Below are 17,808 nucleotides of genomic sequence, written 5' to 3' on the forward strand. Positions count from 1 at the left end.
GAATGCCTCACGTATTAGGCCAAAAACACAAGCCCAAAAATCGTTAGTAAAATTCCGAAAGTTAAAGAGTGTTGGCTGAAAAATGTAGGCACACTAAGTATTTCGTACCGACGGTGATTCCGAGTTGTACTGAGCCGTTCTGATAGAAATAAAATAGTCTAAAATGTTACTCAGGAATTTATCGAAGTTCTTCTGCTATGAAACTATCAAATTACATGATAAATAACGTAAAATAATATTAGCTTGAAGCTGAAAGAAAAAAAAATAGATTAAAATTGTTTACAAAACTAGCAAAAAGTTCATAAATGCAAATACTTGATAATATGATTACAGCTCAATCCGTTCTTTCAAAAAAAAAAAAACTTTAATATCTATATTCCGCACATACTTCATGGTGTCATTTTTTCATTAATGCATACAATTGAGCTATTTACTCATGACTTCTATCACAACTAAGTCCACACCAAAAGACTTCGCTGAACCCCGACGATGTACTACCTTTTGTTAACATTTCGATTCCCACTAATAAGCCAATTAGCTAACTACTTTTTTGAGTACAATGTTCTACGGTAAGGCTTTTAGTTTGTAAAGTTTTAATTTTATTTAGTTTGTAAAGTTTTAATTGCAAAAATGGCTTAAGATAGACATGTCCAGCATGGTTATTTATGATTCTGCGATAGTTCACTAGTCAGCAATATGAATTATTAGTATAGTCAATTGTATATATTATTTATTATGCTAATATATTGATATCGGATAGTAATTAACTGTAGAAAGTCCATTATTATACAATTATTAACAAATCATTAGGAAAAATAAAAAAATAAACAAGAAACGTCTTCAACCTTCTTGACGTTAGCACTTACCTTCAAACGGAGTTCTTTCATGCGGTAGCCAAACCAACGAACCAACCTTCCAACGAACCATCTTCTTCTTCGCACCAGTTTATTACCACCAGTAACCTTCACCATCGGAAGTAGCTGTCACTCACGGTGCACTGCCGTGCGGAACCGCACCACTGCGTGTCGACCAGCGGCGGGCACTCCAGGCCGCCGGGTCGTTGCGTCTGAAGGATGCTGCGGACGCGGTTCCGTTTGCCGAGCCCACACGACGTGCTGCAAGGACTCCAGGTCGTCCACGCGCTAACCCGGCAGTCGGCCGCGTTGAGTGTCTCGTCCACGACCGCGTTCTCATTGTAGTTCCCGGATACGGTGGCAGCGCCGCCGCGGATCGTCGGCTGCACGGTCAGCTTCTTCAGCAACTTCGTGCGCTGCTTGTGCTTGAGCCGCTTCACCTTCTTATGCACGTTGTTGTGATTAACGTATTCTTTAATCTTGTGGAGAGAGCGAGAGAGAGGATCACGTCACAAGTGTCTCAGAAGTCGAAATCACAACGAGAGCGGTTTGAACCTTGGCCTACCTTCGTGAAGGTGACGTGTGCGATTGCGGGAAGATGCTTGATTTCCGGATAGAAAAAGCTGCTGGCAAAGTGGAGCGGGTAGCGAGCCGTGATCCGTTCGATCACCGCCGGCGGGTTCGTTGGCCACTTGGGCGAGGTGAACGTTAGGCCACTGCTGGTGCCGGCGTCCAGTGGATGGAGCGGAACCGTCGTCCTATCGATCCAGCGTCCCCGCGAGCAGAGCTGCTCAAAGGGAAAAGAGAAGCGACTTCTAGAGCTCCCCGACTTGCTCACGCATCACGAAGATCTTACATTGAAGGAGTCCAAACCGACGAACCAGTCCGGCGACGGAACGATCTTCGCCATGAACGACACACTCGAATGCTGGCCGTCGACGAAGAACGTGGTCTCACTTTCGCCCTTACCCTTGCGGATCTTCGGCAGCCGAAACTCATCGAACAGCACGTCCTGTCGCTGGGCAAGGGATTCCTCCAACGGCGCCACTTGACCTGTTTCCGCGAAGGTCGCCACTGGGCCCGACGCCAGCTGCTTCATCTCGAACAGGCGAAAGCTGTCGTTATGCGTTTGGCCTACGCAGCGGCCCAGCATGTGAAGAGATAAAGTAAGTGGTCAGGATGCGCTCCACAATGGCAGCAGCACGACGCTCGCTAAACATAACCCGCCAATCTTATTCTATTAAAAACATCCATAAACTCGCATGATTCATATGCACCTCCTGCGGCTGGGCCAGTGCCATGATGCCGAAAACGCACCACGCAGCACCATCACGATCACGATCCTCTCATCAGGTCCAAGCACACACACGCGCACACGCAGCCGACCATTATGTTGATTTAGGTGCACGCAAAACACGCTTAATCGTGCGGCTAAATGGTGGCCACCCGCCCGAGCATAGCGCCCGCAAATCGTTTGTTATTTCTCGGCTCGGGGGGCTTGCGCTTTGATCGCCTTTTGAGCTGAATTATGAACACGGTGGTGCAACCATTACTCAGCCTTAATCCCAACCCCTATCAATATCACGGCACGTTGGGTGCAAAGAAAGGAATTCGGGTGACACGGGCGGGCACGGGCGGGCACGGGCGATTTGCGATTTATGATCTATTTTTATGTGCTATTTTGGGGCACGGAATTACGGACGATATTTCGGCGCGTGCAATTCAGATGGGATCGGATACGGCGTCGTGACACGGAACAATACCAATAACAATTTGAATTGTTTGCCTGCATACCACAATAACGTTGCCTTAATTTAACTACCCGTTACTATAGGATGGACTGCCATTCCTGAGCTGAGCTCCATTCATGTGTCATATTTCATATCTCCCTACTGGGACATTCATAAAAAAAATCGACTTATGAAACGTTTAAAAAAATAAAGGGTCAATAAGAGACTTACATAAAAATTAATTTTGTTTCCCATTCCAGCGCTACCTAACCTCTTGATCGAACTTGATCGTACACATACGGCCTTTTCAGCCAAAAATTCACTGTTCACTGCTAAATGTTATACCATTCCGAAGGAGTTGTTAAAAAAAGTCCGAAAAAACTATTAAAAATAAAATGTCATTATCTGTGGAATCTCATTACACTACTTTCTTCGTCATCCTCATTCGACGTAATACTACCCTTGTTGCCTCGAAAGCCTTGAAAGAATATGTTGTTCTATTCGTCTAGATACTTGTTAATGTGCCAATAAATTTTCTTTTGAGTGATATTACTAAATCATAGTAGATGCCATATTAATCGATTAATCGATTAAGATCTTTTCTGAACGTCGCACCAAGCACATCATAAAGTAACGAATCCAACAAAAGTTTGAGAAAATTCAACAAATAGCACTACGCATTGAACATATAAAAATTGGCCAGAGTAATGAATGAATTGTAGACTACAGTAATTACTAGTTTGTGCCACAGACGTCGTAAGAGAATTCTCTTTAGACTAATTATTATCTCTTTCTCTATTTCTACCATTTGAAGCTAAAATTTGAACGCTTAACACACAACTCCACGAGTTCACAAAGTGACTGTACAAAGTGCCAAAGTGACTAAAGTGTTATCTTTTTTAAAAAACAACAATTGTAACTTCGAGGACATGTTATGTTATGCTACTTGTGATTATAGAGCTATTGATCTGCAATATTGCCATTCATCTCTTTTTACGCACTAAAAGCTAGCTACTTTAATCTATCCTTAATGCAAATTTAAATTTAAAATGTAATTCAAGTTTTAAACCTGGTCCACAGTTCCTGTCTCTTTGCAGCACCCTAACGAGCACACCTTTCTTATAGGTATGAGTCGAAGTTATCATAAACCAGCGACAGTCACCAGGCTCTCCAATTATCCTCCTAATGAAGCCCACAAATAATTGATTGGTGTATAGAGAACCTCTGGAACCTACCGAAAGTCATGCTCCAGTGCGGCGGTGGCCGGAATTCCGGGTAGTGCTTGGGGAACAGCTTCTTCGACCAGCTGGTGACGAGCTTGATGCGATAGAAAACGAGCACCCCCGACTGGCGACAGCTTTCACCGGTGAAAACCGTGCCCTCGGAGCTCACGCGGCCAACCCAGGCAACGATCACCGCCACGACCACAAGTGGCAGGACCAGTTTGTTGTTGGTGCACATCGTGCGCACGTTATTTGTTTTAGTTCCCCCTTTGCTTGCGACCGGGCCGAGGTTCCACGATCCGGACAGGCAATCCCCCGGTGGTAAGGTGTGGCGCGTATGACGAATGGGTCTTGACGGGCAGGTCACGGCTCCACAACTGGACCCGTTTTCACCTTTCGCGACCGGTACCGGCTGGCGGCGATCCGAACGCACTCCGATCAACCAATCAATCACTTCCACTTGGCACCTTGGCGCCAACGAGCCGCACCACGAAATCAGCGAGTCCGCCGCCGATGTGGCTGGAGCACCCAACACTCGGAGACCGCAGATCGCGCTAGAGCGACACCACCGCGGGTTCTAACCAACGCGGACCAGATCCGCCGAAAGACTGATTCATGCACCAACCGGTGGACCACCGGTGGACCGGCCGCATGGTCTCAAAGCGGACGGAAATTTTCGTACGAAATCCTTTCCTTCGCACTGACGCCCCCACTGACATCACCGAGGCTGAGTCTGAGCTCACGATCTCTAGTATACCCCGGTGCTAGACGCCCCGGTAGTGCGATTCGTTATTTATAAACCATCTGCACAGACATCTCGCCACGAGCTCTGCGTAGGTCCGTCTCAGTCTCGTACTGACCAACGCCGTTGGCGGCATGAGATACGCAGATCTTCGCCTTCCCACTGTGCCATACAACACATCATCATGGCGCGGCAAAATGTCTGGCCGGTCGTTCGGCTTCAGAACCATCCGACGACCCGCTCGGACTCCTCGTGGAGATCCCGCTCAAACCCGTGATCGTGAGCAGCAATCGATTAGTGGTGCAATACGTGAATTTAGAACCACCTTTCAAATAACGCCGCCAAGAGATTCATTCCATCGTTAATTTAAATCGATACCGTCATTATCCGCCCCATCGACGCCAGTTTGTAATTTGGAGTTTGGAGAATAACGAGCTTTGCTTCTCGTTATTTATCGTACACCATCGATTTTGATGGCTGTGCTGGTCCATAACGGTCCAAAAACTACACCCCGAACACGCAATCTGGTTCGTCCCATTCACAAACTCCAAGCCCCATCCGCAAACCGTCACGGACTTCCTACACCGCCCCACGTATCACGTCGGCTTGGGGATCTACTAATTGCGTCACTTCGCTCCGGACAACCTCCGGAACAATCGGGCCCCAAGCGACCGCTTCGACGCTGGCCGCTCTTAAGCCGGATCCCAAAAGTGAATGCTAATCATCGTGGGCAGCCGCTCGTCGTGATGGTGACACCTCTCCAAGAGAGCTGTGGCAACATATCAAACCGCATGGCGACCCAATGCTGGCCGAACGTACATGAAATTTGTTTGTTTTATGTGATGCCTGCCTGACAACTTTATGGGATCGCGCATTTCTTCAACGTTTCGACAGGCTCGTCCGCTCGGCGGATCGCGCTCGCACCACATAAATTAGTCGTGCTGCCCGCACGCCACGCCAAGCGCGGTGTTTTATCAATGAATGGCCTACCGAGCGATCGGTGGGCGCAATAAATTGATTGAGCCAATAAATAAATCGTTTCGCCGAACCGAAGAAACCGCAAACCACCGGGGAACGCGCGCGGGCAGCGGCCAGCGGCGGCTCGTCCATTAGCATTTAAATGGCGTCGTTTACGCTCGGAAGAAGATGCGTGAGCTTACAGCGGACAGGCGCGTAAACCACCTTCTCCGGGCGAATCATCGAGCGGTTTCAGGTTTCACAGCCATTACACGCCACCACCACCTGGCGGTGGCAGCTCCGCCCCAGTCTTAGCCATGGAAGAGGCAGTGGTCACCTCGAATCATTCATCGAACTCGAGCACGATCGGCGATCTCTCACTCGCCGACACATTTGGTGGCGAGAATATGACACCACGTGAATCATTTCGCCGGAATGGAGGAGCGCGACCAAATGAAGACTTCACCGAAAACGATTCGCGGAACAAAGTGTCGATTGCGGATCGAGGACGATCGAGGTGGTACGAAAAACAAAACAGCCAGCAACAAAACACACACGATGGCCCCCAAAAAAGGAGCGGAAGGCATGATCATAAAATTGATTAATCCTTCTTGGTTCGACCGTAAACACGGCTTCCTGGATGGCGTCCGCGTCCCAATCGCTCTAATCCTGTAATGCGCGCCTTAGAAGGTGCCAGACGTAATAAATCCATGCCATCGTTCGGATGGCTCGGATCGTTGGCTTAAAAAAGGCCAATAGGCTACTACGATAACTCATTCGTGAGCACGCTCAACGTGCCCCGCTCGTTAGAGATACACGGCCGCACGCGACACTAATCCTGACGCCCGGTGCCGATCGCCGCAGGTGATACACGAAAGTCGCCCAGATGGCCCCCGGGTGCCGTGCACTCTTCCGGGAGATCCGCACCCCTTTCTCGTTTGCGCGGACTGATATAGCTCCCTTGCTGATAGCCCTAGCGGAACCCGGGTCAGGGCATATAACTCATTGGGGGGGCCTGCTAGCCGGTGATGTGCATGACATCACTTTCGCTCACCGCAACACAAACGCCTGGACGCTGCTGGTAGAGCACGGAACCATTTCTCGGAACGTGCACCGGGTTCGGGGCCATATATTAGAGCTACGCCACGTAGGTGGACATATCCTTCTCAGCCGCCGATGCTCCGCTTCCAGCTACTTTCGTTGATCGTGTGTTCTGCGTGCACGCCAATCCTTGAACGAAGATTAATAGTACGCAGCTCGGCGATGCAGCGGGCCGCGTAAAGACCATAAACACCCGACGGGGTGTTAAAGCGTTCGTCACGACCCCGGCTGACGAGTCAATTTGTTGGCACATTGTTCTGCGCGGTGAAACCTTCCCAACGGGTCGCGGGAAAAAGAGTGCAGAATTTATCGATTAAACCGATCGGCACCGAAGCTGGAAGTAACACGGCCAATCGACCACCTTCCCAAAATGGAAGAAAGAGCACAAGGTAAACGCTATAAAATGAGAAGAATACCGACCATTATTGACGCCGATCGGTCGAATACGGCGTGACGAACCATTTATGTTGGGCGCGACTCCAAGTTGATCTCCAATGACGATTACGGACTATGATCGGAATCTTACAGAAAATAATGATTTTAATTTAAAACAACCAATATAACTAAGTTTAGATGCGGCGATAGCTAGTTGAGGATCTTTATTACGCAGTGTCGATTTATTCGAAAAACATTTGGACGCCCCGTCCGAACGGCAACTTCCGCATTAGATGTCCAGGTTATCATTTTCACTAAAAAACAAACAATTTAGGATGCATCCGTACTAGCCGCGGAAAGTCAAGATCTTACTCACCTTAGTGAGTGCTTTTTTAAAAAACCGTACCGTGATCGGCCACGGTCATTTTTGTAGATACGTTCATACGATGCGGTCGCCTCTCCGACAGACGACGCATCCGGTTCCTCCGGATCATCGTCAGTTGGTTGGCCAGCGATTTGAAATTTCTTCGCCCCGACCGCAGTCTTGTATGCTTTCCGGCGTAGATTGTACCGCTTAACACCGATCTTACCTTGTTTCGGCGGGTCACTCTCTAGCGACCCCTCGCCTCCTCCTCCTTCCTGAGAGGGCTCCTCGCTTCGTTCTGGCGGGCCGTCCGGTTCCGTCCTGCCGCCTATGGCGCCGTCGTCCGGGTTGGCCAGCAGCATGTCGAAATCGCTGCGTAGGCTTTCCATTAGCGTCGATTGCGGTATTTTGTCACCTGCGCTTGCGTCAGAAGAAGATGGTTCGCCATCTGATGGTTTCGCGAGAAATATGCAAAATGCAAAGAACACGATCGATAAGAAGAAAGAAATTTGAATAGAACGGCCATCGGTGCTGCTCCGTGTGCAGTGTGTAGGTTGCAGTGACGAGTTTCGCCTTCAAAACGGTTTATGAATGCTTATTCATGGAACAGATTTGTCAACAAGCTGCACCATTGGGAGCGTTCATAAACACCTAGTTTTAAAGATTCAAATCCTTTGGTTTATTATTAAATCTCTGCAAAGGTTGCCACGCGCGATACCAGTGACCGGACCGGTCATTCGCAGGATCATTTGTGACATTTTAAATAAATATTCTATTCAGGCACCATTTTACTAGTTCTCTTCAAACTGGATCCATTTAATATATTTTCCTCGTATTTGGTACGTAAAATAGGGGTGACGAAAAATCTAGCGCGGCATCTAATACATCGCTAGGATCTGCTTCAAATCGACATTCAAATGCACATTGTCCCAATCGTTTTGCGTGTTGTCCAGATAGTTGTCGAAGTCGTTCAGCTCCTTGGCCGCGCCACGCTGCAGCAATCGCGAAACGGCATCGAGCGTCACGCGCTCATTGTCCACCAGACATCTCGCCTTCACCCAACGGTTATCCCGATGCTGCCACATGCGCAACGCCGGGTACTGCATGTTGATCGTCACGGCCGTGTTGTCAATCACGGCCACGCATGCATCGGCACAGTTTTCCGCTATTTTGTCCGCAATCCGGATTCCCGGTGCCCGCTCGAAGCGATTGTCCAGAAAGTTATCGGAACCCACGTAGTAGCCCACAATCTGGCGACCCCTTCTGGCGGCCTTTGCCTCTACCTAAAAATAGAGTACCGAAGAAGGGATTGCGTAGCAATAATATTTTTTAGACACCGAAAAAACAGAGATTCTTACCTGAACCAGGGCCACTTCGGCCATCGGTGACACGTGAAGGCACTGATGAAACAGGGGAACTGCATCCACTATCGTGCCAAGTTTTCCGGTTTCTGCCACCAACAATCCGTTGACGGCCAAATGTGGGTACTTGGCGGCGTGCAGCATTATTTTGCAGTACGCACGCGGATCAAACACTATTTCAGACATTATTAAAACGTTCCGTGCGAAAATGCAAACACCCCAAATCCGATGTGATTTGTTTTGATGAGAACTTTAATTGAAATTTGACAGTTTCAGCCAGACGGAGTTAACCCTGGATTGACCCGGTGAAAAACATACCACGTATGCAAACACCGCAGACAACGCACATTAAAATTTTCAAGCATTAATCGGTTAAAAGTTTGAAGAAAAATATATGTATTAATGGAAGATTTGTTAACAGAATACAGTGGAAATGGCTAATTTTTTTTCTAAAATCAAAAACCTTTTTTAGTGTGAGTAGCATCATAGGGATAGGCACTAGCGGAATACATCCTGCGCTATTGGAACAAAACATCATTTCTTATCATCTTCCCCACACTCGATAAACTTCACACTAACCTCCATTATCAGCAACTAACGGCTCATTAATAGATCACAAATGGCCAATTCATGCAAAAACCAATTTAAATTGTACGCATCCAACGGTCTAGACTACGCTCAAATTATGCAAAATGCGCCACCACATTCAAACATCACACCGCTACCGTTTGATGGTGAATAATTAACTGAGGGAGTTCTAAAACAACAAAAATCCCCCCACGGGAGCTTGCCGATTGCACAACGACTAACTCGGGTGATTCGGGTGAGTAATATAAAAACCGAAAATTGAAGCGACTGAAGATCAGTTCATTTCCAGACACTGTGACCCGTGGTAGTTTTATAAAATGAAAACGAGTATTTTGATTTTAGTTGCACTTGCATTATCAGAAATATCATGCACACCATCCCAGGTTCCAGTGATTGTTCATACTCATCTCGGAGCAATTGAAGGCTCAGTACTGGAGTCACGTTTGGGAGTGAAATTTTATGCCTTCCGTGGAATTCCTTACGCCAAGCCTCCCACCGGAAAGTTGCGCTTCGGAGCGCCAGTGCCTATTACGGAACCATGGAACGGAACATATGATGCCACGGAAGATGGCACAATGTGTCCGCAGCCGTTCATGAACGAAACGTACAAGGTTTCGGAAGATTGTCTACGCATTAACGTCTACACGCAGACGATTCCCGGGGAGCTGATACGGATCATTCCGCGCGATGTGCTTGTGTATCTGCATCCGGGAGGCTTTTACTCGCTTTCGGGACAATCGAATACCTTCGCTGGACCCCACGCCATGATGGATCATCCGATCGTGTTCGTGACGATCAACTATCGGCTGGGATCGCTCGGTTTCATGAGTACCGGCACCCCCGAATGTCCTGGCAACATGGGACTTAAAGATCAAGCAATTGCGCTTCGATGGGTACGGGACAATATTGCCAGCTTTGGCGGTCGTCCCGATTCGGTGACGCTCATGGGATACAGTGCCGGTGCAATGAGCACCGGGCTGCACCTGATATCACCTATGTCGAAAGGCTTGTTTCATCGAGCGATCATTATGAGCGGTTCGCCGGCGTCTCAGTGGGAGGTACCAAACCATCAACTGGAACTGGCTCAGAAGCAGGCCAATCTACTCGACTGCGACACCCAATCGATACCGGTAATGCTTGAATGCTTGCGACAAAAACCGTCGGAGGATTTCTCCAACACTTTGGAGCAAATGTTTGTCCTGTCCTGGAACCCGATTCTGCTGTGGAAGCCGATCATTGAACCAGACTTTGGCCAGGAGCGCTTTCTGGACCGCAATCCGACGGAAGCGTTCCGAAAGGGGGACTTTATGAAGGTACCACTGATGGCCGGCATTACCAAGGACGAGTTCGCCGGACCGGCTGTGGATTTTCTGCGCAACGAGACATTGCGGCAGGAATTGGAGCGCAATTTTGAAACGCTAGCGCCGGTAATGTTTCTCTACGAGCAACATACAACCGAAAGCAGGGTCAAGACTCGTCTGTTGCGGGAAAAGTTTCTGGGAAAAGAACCGCTAACCCTGAATAACTCGTTGACGGGATTGAATTATGTAAGTCTTTCCACGAAATGATAAGCAAAAGGAAAGATCTGATTTGTCTTCCGCATAGCTCTTCGCTGATGGAGTGATTGGATTCGGAATGCATCGCTTGGTTGCCCTCGCTTCGAGACATACGACGGTCTATCAGTACAAGTTTGCGTACGTTGGCCGGTACAGTCATGTCTACTATCCTGGAACTGAACCGTACGGCGCTGTTCATCATGACGATCTAATTTACCTACTGACCGGCCCTTTCCTTGCTCCAATGTTCAACGCCACCGATCCCGAGCATCAAACCGTTGTTCGAATGACCTCCATGTGGGCCAGCTTTGCTATGCATGGGTAAGATAGTTTCTTCAATGTGACCAGCATCGCACCAAAGCATCGTTGAGTATTACTTCTTTTCCAGTGATCCCAACCGAGCCAAGCTGCCACAGCTGGACTGGATTCCTGTTTCATCGAGCAGCGATAATTATCTTGAAATCGGTGATGACTTGAAAAATAAGCAAGGATTGTTCACCGAGAGGTATGCTTTCTGGGAAAAGCTATTTCCACTGTCCGGATGAATGGGGCCAGCAGCAGGGAAGGGTGTAAAATTTGAAATCCGAAAACAATAAATCGGGCGGTGTGGTTACTCACCTTGCAATTTTTCCTTCATCTCGTTATACGCCATTTCCAGTATTTCTAAGCCTTTCAACAGTCCATCCGGAGCATGCAATCCGCTGAGCTCCTTCTCCATGCTCGCATTCAATCGGAGCATGTGGCGTTCCTTATCGTCAAAACTGCCGGTGGTGGATCGTTTCGCCATGAACGAATCGAACCCATGCTCGACATCTTCTTGTACGAAATGGAAAGCATTCGATTGGAACAGTTTCCACAGGATGAGCGAAATCTGCGGCAGCGGTTGGTCGTTGAACGGTTTGTCGACAAACTCCCGAAACGCTCGCCACTGCGGCAGCGTGAGCCGTATTTTACAAAACATAAACGACGGTTGTTTACAGTACACGGTGTAAAGTGTGAAGAAAGCACCGATCCGTTCCAGTTGGTTTTTCGAACTAAAAAACGCCTGTTTTGCGATGTGCAAAACCTCTATGGTAAATTCCACCAGTTCCACCACCGTGCCGCGGCCACTGAAAGCAATAAGCAATCGTTCGTAGGAAAACAATGGTCATAAGAGCGGCAACTACCGATGATACGATACGTACCAGAATATGTACTGGAAATTTTGTTTTCGCCATTCCTGACAATACGCCTCAAAAAGCGGAGAACCGATTGCAGCGAAATTGGCCAGAAAGCCTAAGAAATCTTCTCGAAAGCCGCGCGAAACAACGGAAACCATCGCGCGTCGTTCTCCCACCGGCCTTTTCCAAACGTAAACACTGCACCGTCCGGTGAAAAAGGTAGCACAATAACAAAATCGCCAAGCCAACAACTCGTGCGTCAGAATTTGTTGCTCTTTTCACAACAGACGCGGCTGGAAACTTTGCCGGACGCAGAATCGCGAAGTTTGAAGGGATTTATAACTTTTTCTCCAATTTGAAACAAAATGCCGTACGCGAATCAACCGTCGGTCGCCATTTCCGAGCTCACGGACGAGAACGTAAAGTTTGTCGTTGAAGATACCGAGCTGAGGTAAGTTTATGTCCTCCAAATTTCCGGTTCACATCGTTGGTGTGTTGGGTTGACCGTGCGCTCGTTTTGCTTTTCCAGTGTCGCAAACAGCCTGCGGCGAGTGTTCATCGCGGAAACACCGACTCTTGCCATCGACTGGGTTCAGCTAGAGTCGAATACGACGGTTTTGGCCGACGAATTTCTGGCCCATCGCGTCGGGCTGATCCCACTAATCTCGGACGAGGTGGTCGATCGCATGCAGTACAGCCGCGACTGTACGTGCTTGGATTTCTGCAATGAGTGCAGTGTCGAGTTCACGCTCGACGTGAAATGTAACGAGGAACACACACGGCACGTGACGACGGCCGATCTCAAATCTAGCGATCCGCGCGTTCTACCCGTCACCTCCAGGCATCGGGACGATGAAGACAACGAGTACGGGGAAGGGACGGACGAAATCCTAATCATTAAGCTGCGCAAAGGACAGGAGTTGAAACTGAAGGCGTACGCCAAAAAGGGGTTCGGCAAGGAGCACGCTAAATGGAATCCGACATGTGGCGTAAGCTTCGAGTACGATCCGGATAATGCGATGCGGCACACGCTCTACCCGAAACCCGACGAGTGGCCAAAATCGGAGCACACCGAACTGGATGACGATAAATGTAAGTTTCCCAAGCCCACTTGTATACTTTGCATTTGTTCAATTGCGCTCTTCCACTTCAGATGAGGCGGAATACAATTGGGAACTGAAACCGAACAAATTCTTCTTCAACGTCGAATCATCCGGAGCGCTGAAACCGGAGAACATCGTGTTGATGGGTGTGCAAGTGTTGAAGAACAAACTCTCCAACCTACAAACGCAGCTCAGCCACGAGACTGATGTGTTGGCTATTTAAATCTGGACATAAACACTACTTCCACACACAGATGTCGGAACCAAACCAATTGTTCTTTCTGTTTCTTTCCCTTATTTCACTAACGTACACCCGAAATCGTACAGTTTTGTTTCGTTTAATATTCGTCACTATCGTCTTCGTCCTGCGACAGTTGCTTCTGAAAGAGTTCCGCATTCTGTAGAGTCGCTGTTTGCACGGTGTACCATTGCTGCTGTTCTGCGGCCGCCTGTTCTTCCCGCGCACGGGCAAACAGTTCCTGCTGCTGTCGCAACAGCTCCTCTTCGGGGATGCCCAGGTTTTCGAGTCTCGTGCTCTGTCTCCGTCGTTTGGCCGCTACCTGTTTGCAATCGTTCAGCACCGCTTCCGCCTCCTGCTTGTAGTCTTTGAAACCGAGCCGGTCGAGCGCTTCGAGAACGTGTTCTGCGTTGATAGTTTTCTTATTCCGCTGGTTGCACACATCGTTCGCCTCGGAACTGATCAGGTGTATGAACTCGGTGCAGCAATTCAGTATCAGTTCCCTGCTTTCGTTTGCAACCCGTATCGAAGGTACCTACGGCAAGCGAACGGCTTAGAGTTTGTGCTGGGCGCCAACGAAACGGGTAGCGCGTGTGCCGCGCGGGTCTTACCAGTTCTTTGATGATCTTGTTGATGCTGGCGCGCGGTAACGTTAGCTCATCGTCTTCCGGATTCGGTGGACACAGTTCGTCGTGGGGATCCGACATTGCGTCTGCTGTCTCGATTCGTAGCACTTTTGCTTTCCTCACCGCTAGCCGAATTGTTGTTTGGACCGACTTTTACTTTCTCTTCGTCTTTTCCTGAAGGACGCGTGATGGTAAACAAAACCATGTTTAAACCCGCCAATCGGGAGATTCAGGTCGTGCCAGGCCGTTTCCCGCCCTTAATGCTACGAGCGTTCCGCGGACCTATGCAGTAGCCGTTGTGACGTTTGAAGTTCAACTGCACATCATAAACGTGTTCGGGACGAATGCTGGCTGCACGGCGCTGTCAAAATGGAACAAAGTTTCGTCGATTATCGATGATCGAAGCAATTCGACGTTTAAAAGTACATTTTCCGTTGCACCAAATTAATAATTGAATAATTCGACGTTGCACATCACATTTTGAGTGGTTTTTTGCAATACTCTTCACAAACCATTTTGTGATCCTGTTTAACTAAATTAAAATGTACTGGGAAACAATTACAGTTTGAGCAGCTTTTGGACTTGGACTTTTTTTGGTAAATAACTAAACTCTATCTTAAGTAAGATTCTCTTCGCAGCTAATTTTACGTTCGTTTGCTCATCAATCGAACCATCGACCGGCTTTTCTAACTCGTAATCATGTGAACTTTAGCTGCACATCCGAGCGTGTTAATCCTGAAAACACAAATTGTATTAACTCCGTCCGCTTTCACCTGGCCCTTCGCTGTGTTCCCCCGCGCACACGCCCTTAAAGGCACACTCGCACACCCACCCACCTGTCGCCGGCCATGGACACGGGTCAACCCTCCGGGGGCGGCAGCAGCGTAAACTCTTTCCAATGGCCGATCTCGGCAAAGCCCGTAACAAATGATCACACCGAGCAAGTATCGAACGATGGCCCCCGGGAGATTAAGTAATAACTACACAAATTTATGCCTCCATTCCATTCGCCTTCGCCAACCGGCCCTGGGACCGGCGGATCGGTTCGAAGACACAGCGGAGCGCCAACCCGGCAACATGATACCCTCTCAGCCGATGCGTGGAGCCCGGGGCCGCCCCGTCGTAAATCGATTCGAATCGGAATGCCGGCGGCGGGAGTGGCTGCGCGAGAACGCGGCGCTAGCGTGCCGACGGGGAAATCTACGAGTAGATTTCGTTTGTTTACGATTCCGGATTAGGAACCTTCTCGACCGGCGTGGGGCGGAAGGCGCGACGGCATCTTGAAGGGTTGCTCTTCATGCCATTATCCACCCCATTCCCTGCCTGCCACGGTTTTCTTCGGGAGCTCTTATGCGGCTGTCACGACACGGAACACGAGTCCACCAGGCGAAGACGCCGACGACAAAGACGCCGGCGACGACGAGAGGCGAAGCGCACCGACGGACCCCTGGCCGGGCGTAGCGTTGATGAATTTATAATGAGCTTTTGATCAACGAATTGAGATACCAAACCCATTCCGCCGGCAAATCGGAATACCCGTGGACTCGCCGCGCAAAAGCAGCTCCATCCGTGTCCGTGCCCGGAACCGGGTGTTGGTCGGTCGGGCGATGCAGAGGAATCTAAATCATAAAAGCGAGATAGAGATAGATAGAGAGAGAGAGAGGCGAAAGACAGGGTCACGGGGACTAATGCCACCGACGGAACGGACCCCTCTCGTTTCCTGTCCATCTTTGTGTTCGGTTGCGGGTCCGCGGGGACCACGACCGCAGGAAGAAAAGGAATCTGTAGAAGCGAGAGGAAGAAAAAAAGACAACAACAAAACGCCGATCATCGCGGAGCAGCGAGCGGACGGGGAGCCGGGGCGACGGGGATTCCCTGCCTAATGAAAGATGTAAATCTATTAGAGAATGGGCCGCGCGTACCGCTGGAGGAACGTCAAGTCCGAGTGAGTGCGGACCGCCTCCGGCCTCCGGCCACGATCCGATGTCTTATGAATAATTCCAGCGCGCTAAAGATCTCCCAGCCAGATAACCTGCTTTTCGGTCCGATGCCGGATCGCTGATGATCTGATGCCCGGGGCCTCGGGGGTTGTCCGGGTCGGTCGAAGCTTGGTCCGAGCGGTGAGCTCCGGGCCCGTGGAGGTGACGGAGATTTAACGTTTTAAAACAATTAACGAACATGGACGTCGTCGCGAAGGTTGTGGAGGGTTGGGGACTGGCAGCAGCAGCACCAGCAGGACACGGGCCACTGGCGGTTGATCACGAACGGCTGGACAGTCCGGTCCGCGCTATCCCCCCACGGCGTGCCAACCGTGTCGAGGTGAATGTATAATGGTTGTATTATGCATATGACTTCGCATAAATTAAGACCCAATTGATCATCAATCAATCAAAACGACTTCTGTGTGCGCGCACCCTGCCTCTGACTCGCGTGTTGCGGCCCAGTCCGACGCCCAGAATGGCGGAGCTACATCGTCGTCGTCGTCGTCGTCGGGTAATCATGGTCGGAAGATCTGTGCGATTCGTGCCGGTCATTGCTCAAATGGTCGCCTCGCCGACCAATAATGGAGTGTTGATGTTGGCGATGGGGGTCTCTCTCTGCCAGGCGGCGGGCGGCGTAGACGTCGAGGGTGTTATGAATTCATTTGGCAAATATCAGATATAATCGCCGCCGAGGCCCACCTTGTGCGTAACGCCAACGGGCGGCGTAGGCTGCGACGACCCCCGCGCCAAGTAGTTGGAGACGTCAGAGTGTTCATTAGTTTTAACCTTTTCTGTTCTCCCTGCCCCCACGCTCTTTCGCTGGGGATCTCCCCTCGGGGGTGGGGTTAGCAGCTTCCGGTTGAGCAACGCCTGATCGTCGATCTCCGATTACGAAGATCTCCGATTTGCTAAACCGGGGGAGTAAACAGAACTTTCCAGGTGTGCCTTTCCAGTCACGACGTCGATGTAAATCATTAAAATTGGCCACGATTCGCAGTGATTACGACTCGACTCCCGGGAGGACTGCAGGTAGGACTGAACTATGAACTTACTTGATGTACTTGTTCGCCAATGGTTCCAAAGGTTCACTGCAAAGATCTAAGTCTAAATAGGTCAAGAAAAGGTTATAGAAAAAGTGTCGATTGATGGGTTGTTGTTGGAACGTGCTTTTTAAAAAAGATTTGCAAACAGGAATGGATTTGAAGAGGTCAACTTCAACTAACAATCAAACAAACAGTCAACATTCAAAATATGATAAAAAATCTATTATTTAAAACAACTTTTCCTTCTTTTTAGAACAGCCTATTTTAAAACAAGGTTAGATCTATCTCTTCGATCGATGTAATAATCCCCCAACAGTGACTTGTTTAATTTGATTGTAACAACTGTGGTCCTTGAGTGAGGTTTTACTGTTAAGGCTACAGATATTTTGCAATACTTATAGTTATGCTGATAAGATGCTGTTATGATTTGACATTAACGGTTGTCGGAAGGATCATAGAGTAGCTGCTTCTAGTCCAACGAGCAAAACTGATCAATGGATGACGACGAAGCATGATGCCTGATTACGTGTGCAATAATGGAGATAAGGTTTTGAAGGAGTGTAACCATTTTCGAAACCTGCTTGAGCTCAAGCTCCTCACAGTCTCCCTATGAAGTCTCCTTATAGAAAGTTATAAGAAACTCATTGAATGATGTACTAATCGCAGTTAATAAATTCAGAGTGCTGTGCAGACAAAACGTGTAAAAGAGATATCAATATTGAACATCCTAGAAGTTTACGGTTTCTAAATTTAAACGTAGAATCGGAGGTGTCTACTCCATTTAAATTTCCTTTGTCGAACTCCG

The 17,808-nt window shown here is 48.9% G+C and overlaps 5 protein-coding genes across 5 annotated transcripts; 2 read left to right on the top strand and 3 right to left on the bottom strand.

The window, feature by feature from the left end:
• Nucleotides 1-964: 964 nt before the first annotated feature.
• On the bottom strand, nt 965-4,045 carry LOC131215251 (spondin-2). Its single transcript, XM_058209639.1, has 4 exons — nt 3,820-4,045; nt 1,711-1,988; nt 1,420-1,641; nt 965-1,333 (listed from the first exon to the last, which is right to left on the bottom strand). Exons 1-4 carry the CDS (start codon nt 4,043-4,045, stop codon nt 965-967), a joined length of 1,095 nt encoding a protein of 364 aa, XP_058065622.1.
• A 4,054-nt stretch (nt 4,046-8,099) lies between these two features.
• LOC131208290 (ER membrane protein complex subunit 8/9 homolog) lies at nt 8,100-8,951 on the bottom strand. Its single transcript, XM_058200973.1, has 2 exons — nt 8,705-8,951; nt 8,100-8,629 (listed from the first exon to the last, which is right to left on the bottom strand). Exons 1-2 carry the CDS (start codon nt 8,891-8,893, stop codon nt 8,225-8,227), a joined length of 594 nt encoding a protein of 197 aa, XP_058056956.1. The 5' UTR covers nt 8,894-8,951; the 3' UTR covers nt 8,100-8,224.
• A 661-nt stretch (nt 8,952-9,612) lies between these two features.
• Nucleotides 9,613-11,396, top strand: LOC131215252 (juvenile hormone esterase). Its single transcript, XM_058209640.1, has 3 exons — nt 9,613-10,842; nt 10,901-11,172; nt 11,240-11,396. The coding sequence occupies exons 1-3, from the start codon at nt 9,613-9,615 to the stop codon at nt 11,394-11,396; spliced, it is 1,659 nt and encodes a 552-aa protein (XP_058065623.1).
• Nucleotides 11,397-12,307: 911 nt separating this feature from the next.
• LOC131216119 (DNA-directed RNA polymerase II subunit RPB3) lies at nt 12,308-13,378 on the top strand. Its single transcript, XM_058210531.1, has 3 exons — nt 12,308-12,462; nt 12,541-13,103; nt 13,165-13,378. Exons 1-3 carry the CDS (start codon nt 12,377-12,379, stop codon nt 13,335-13,337), a joined length of 822 nt encoding a protein of 273 aa, XP_058066514.1. The 5' UTR covers nt 12,308-12,376; the 3' UTR covers nt 13,338-13,378.
• A 61-nt stretch (nt 13,379-13,439) lies between these two features.
• Nucleotides 13,440-14,210, bottom strand: LOC131216621 (protein Dr1). Its single transcript, XM_058211158.1, has 2 exons — nt 13,964-14,210; nt 13,440-13,887 (listed from the first exon to the last, which is right to left on the bottom strand). Exons 1-2 carry the CDS (start codon nt 14,057-14,059, stop codon nt 13,453-13,455), a joined length of 531 nt encoding a protein of 176 aa, XP_058067141.1. The 5' UTR covers nt 14,060-14,210; the 3' UTR covers nt 13,440-13,452.
• Nucleotides 14,211-17,808: the final 3,598 nt, after the last annotated feature.

Source organism: Anopheles bellator, chromosome 1 (genome assembly GCF_943735745.2).
Source record: "Anopheles bellator chromosome 1, idAnoBellAS_SP24_06.2, whole genome shotgun sequence".
Classification (NCBI taxonomy): domain Eukaryota; kingdom Metazoa; phylum Arthropoda; class Insecta; order Diptera; family Culicidae; genus Anopheles; species Anopheles bellator.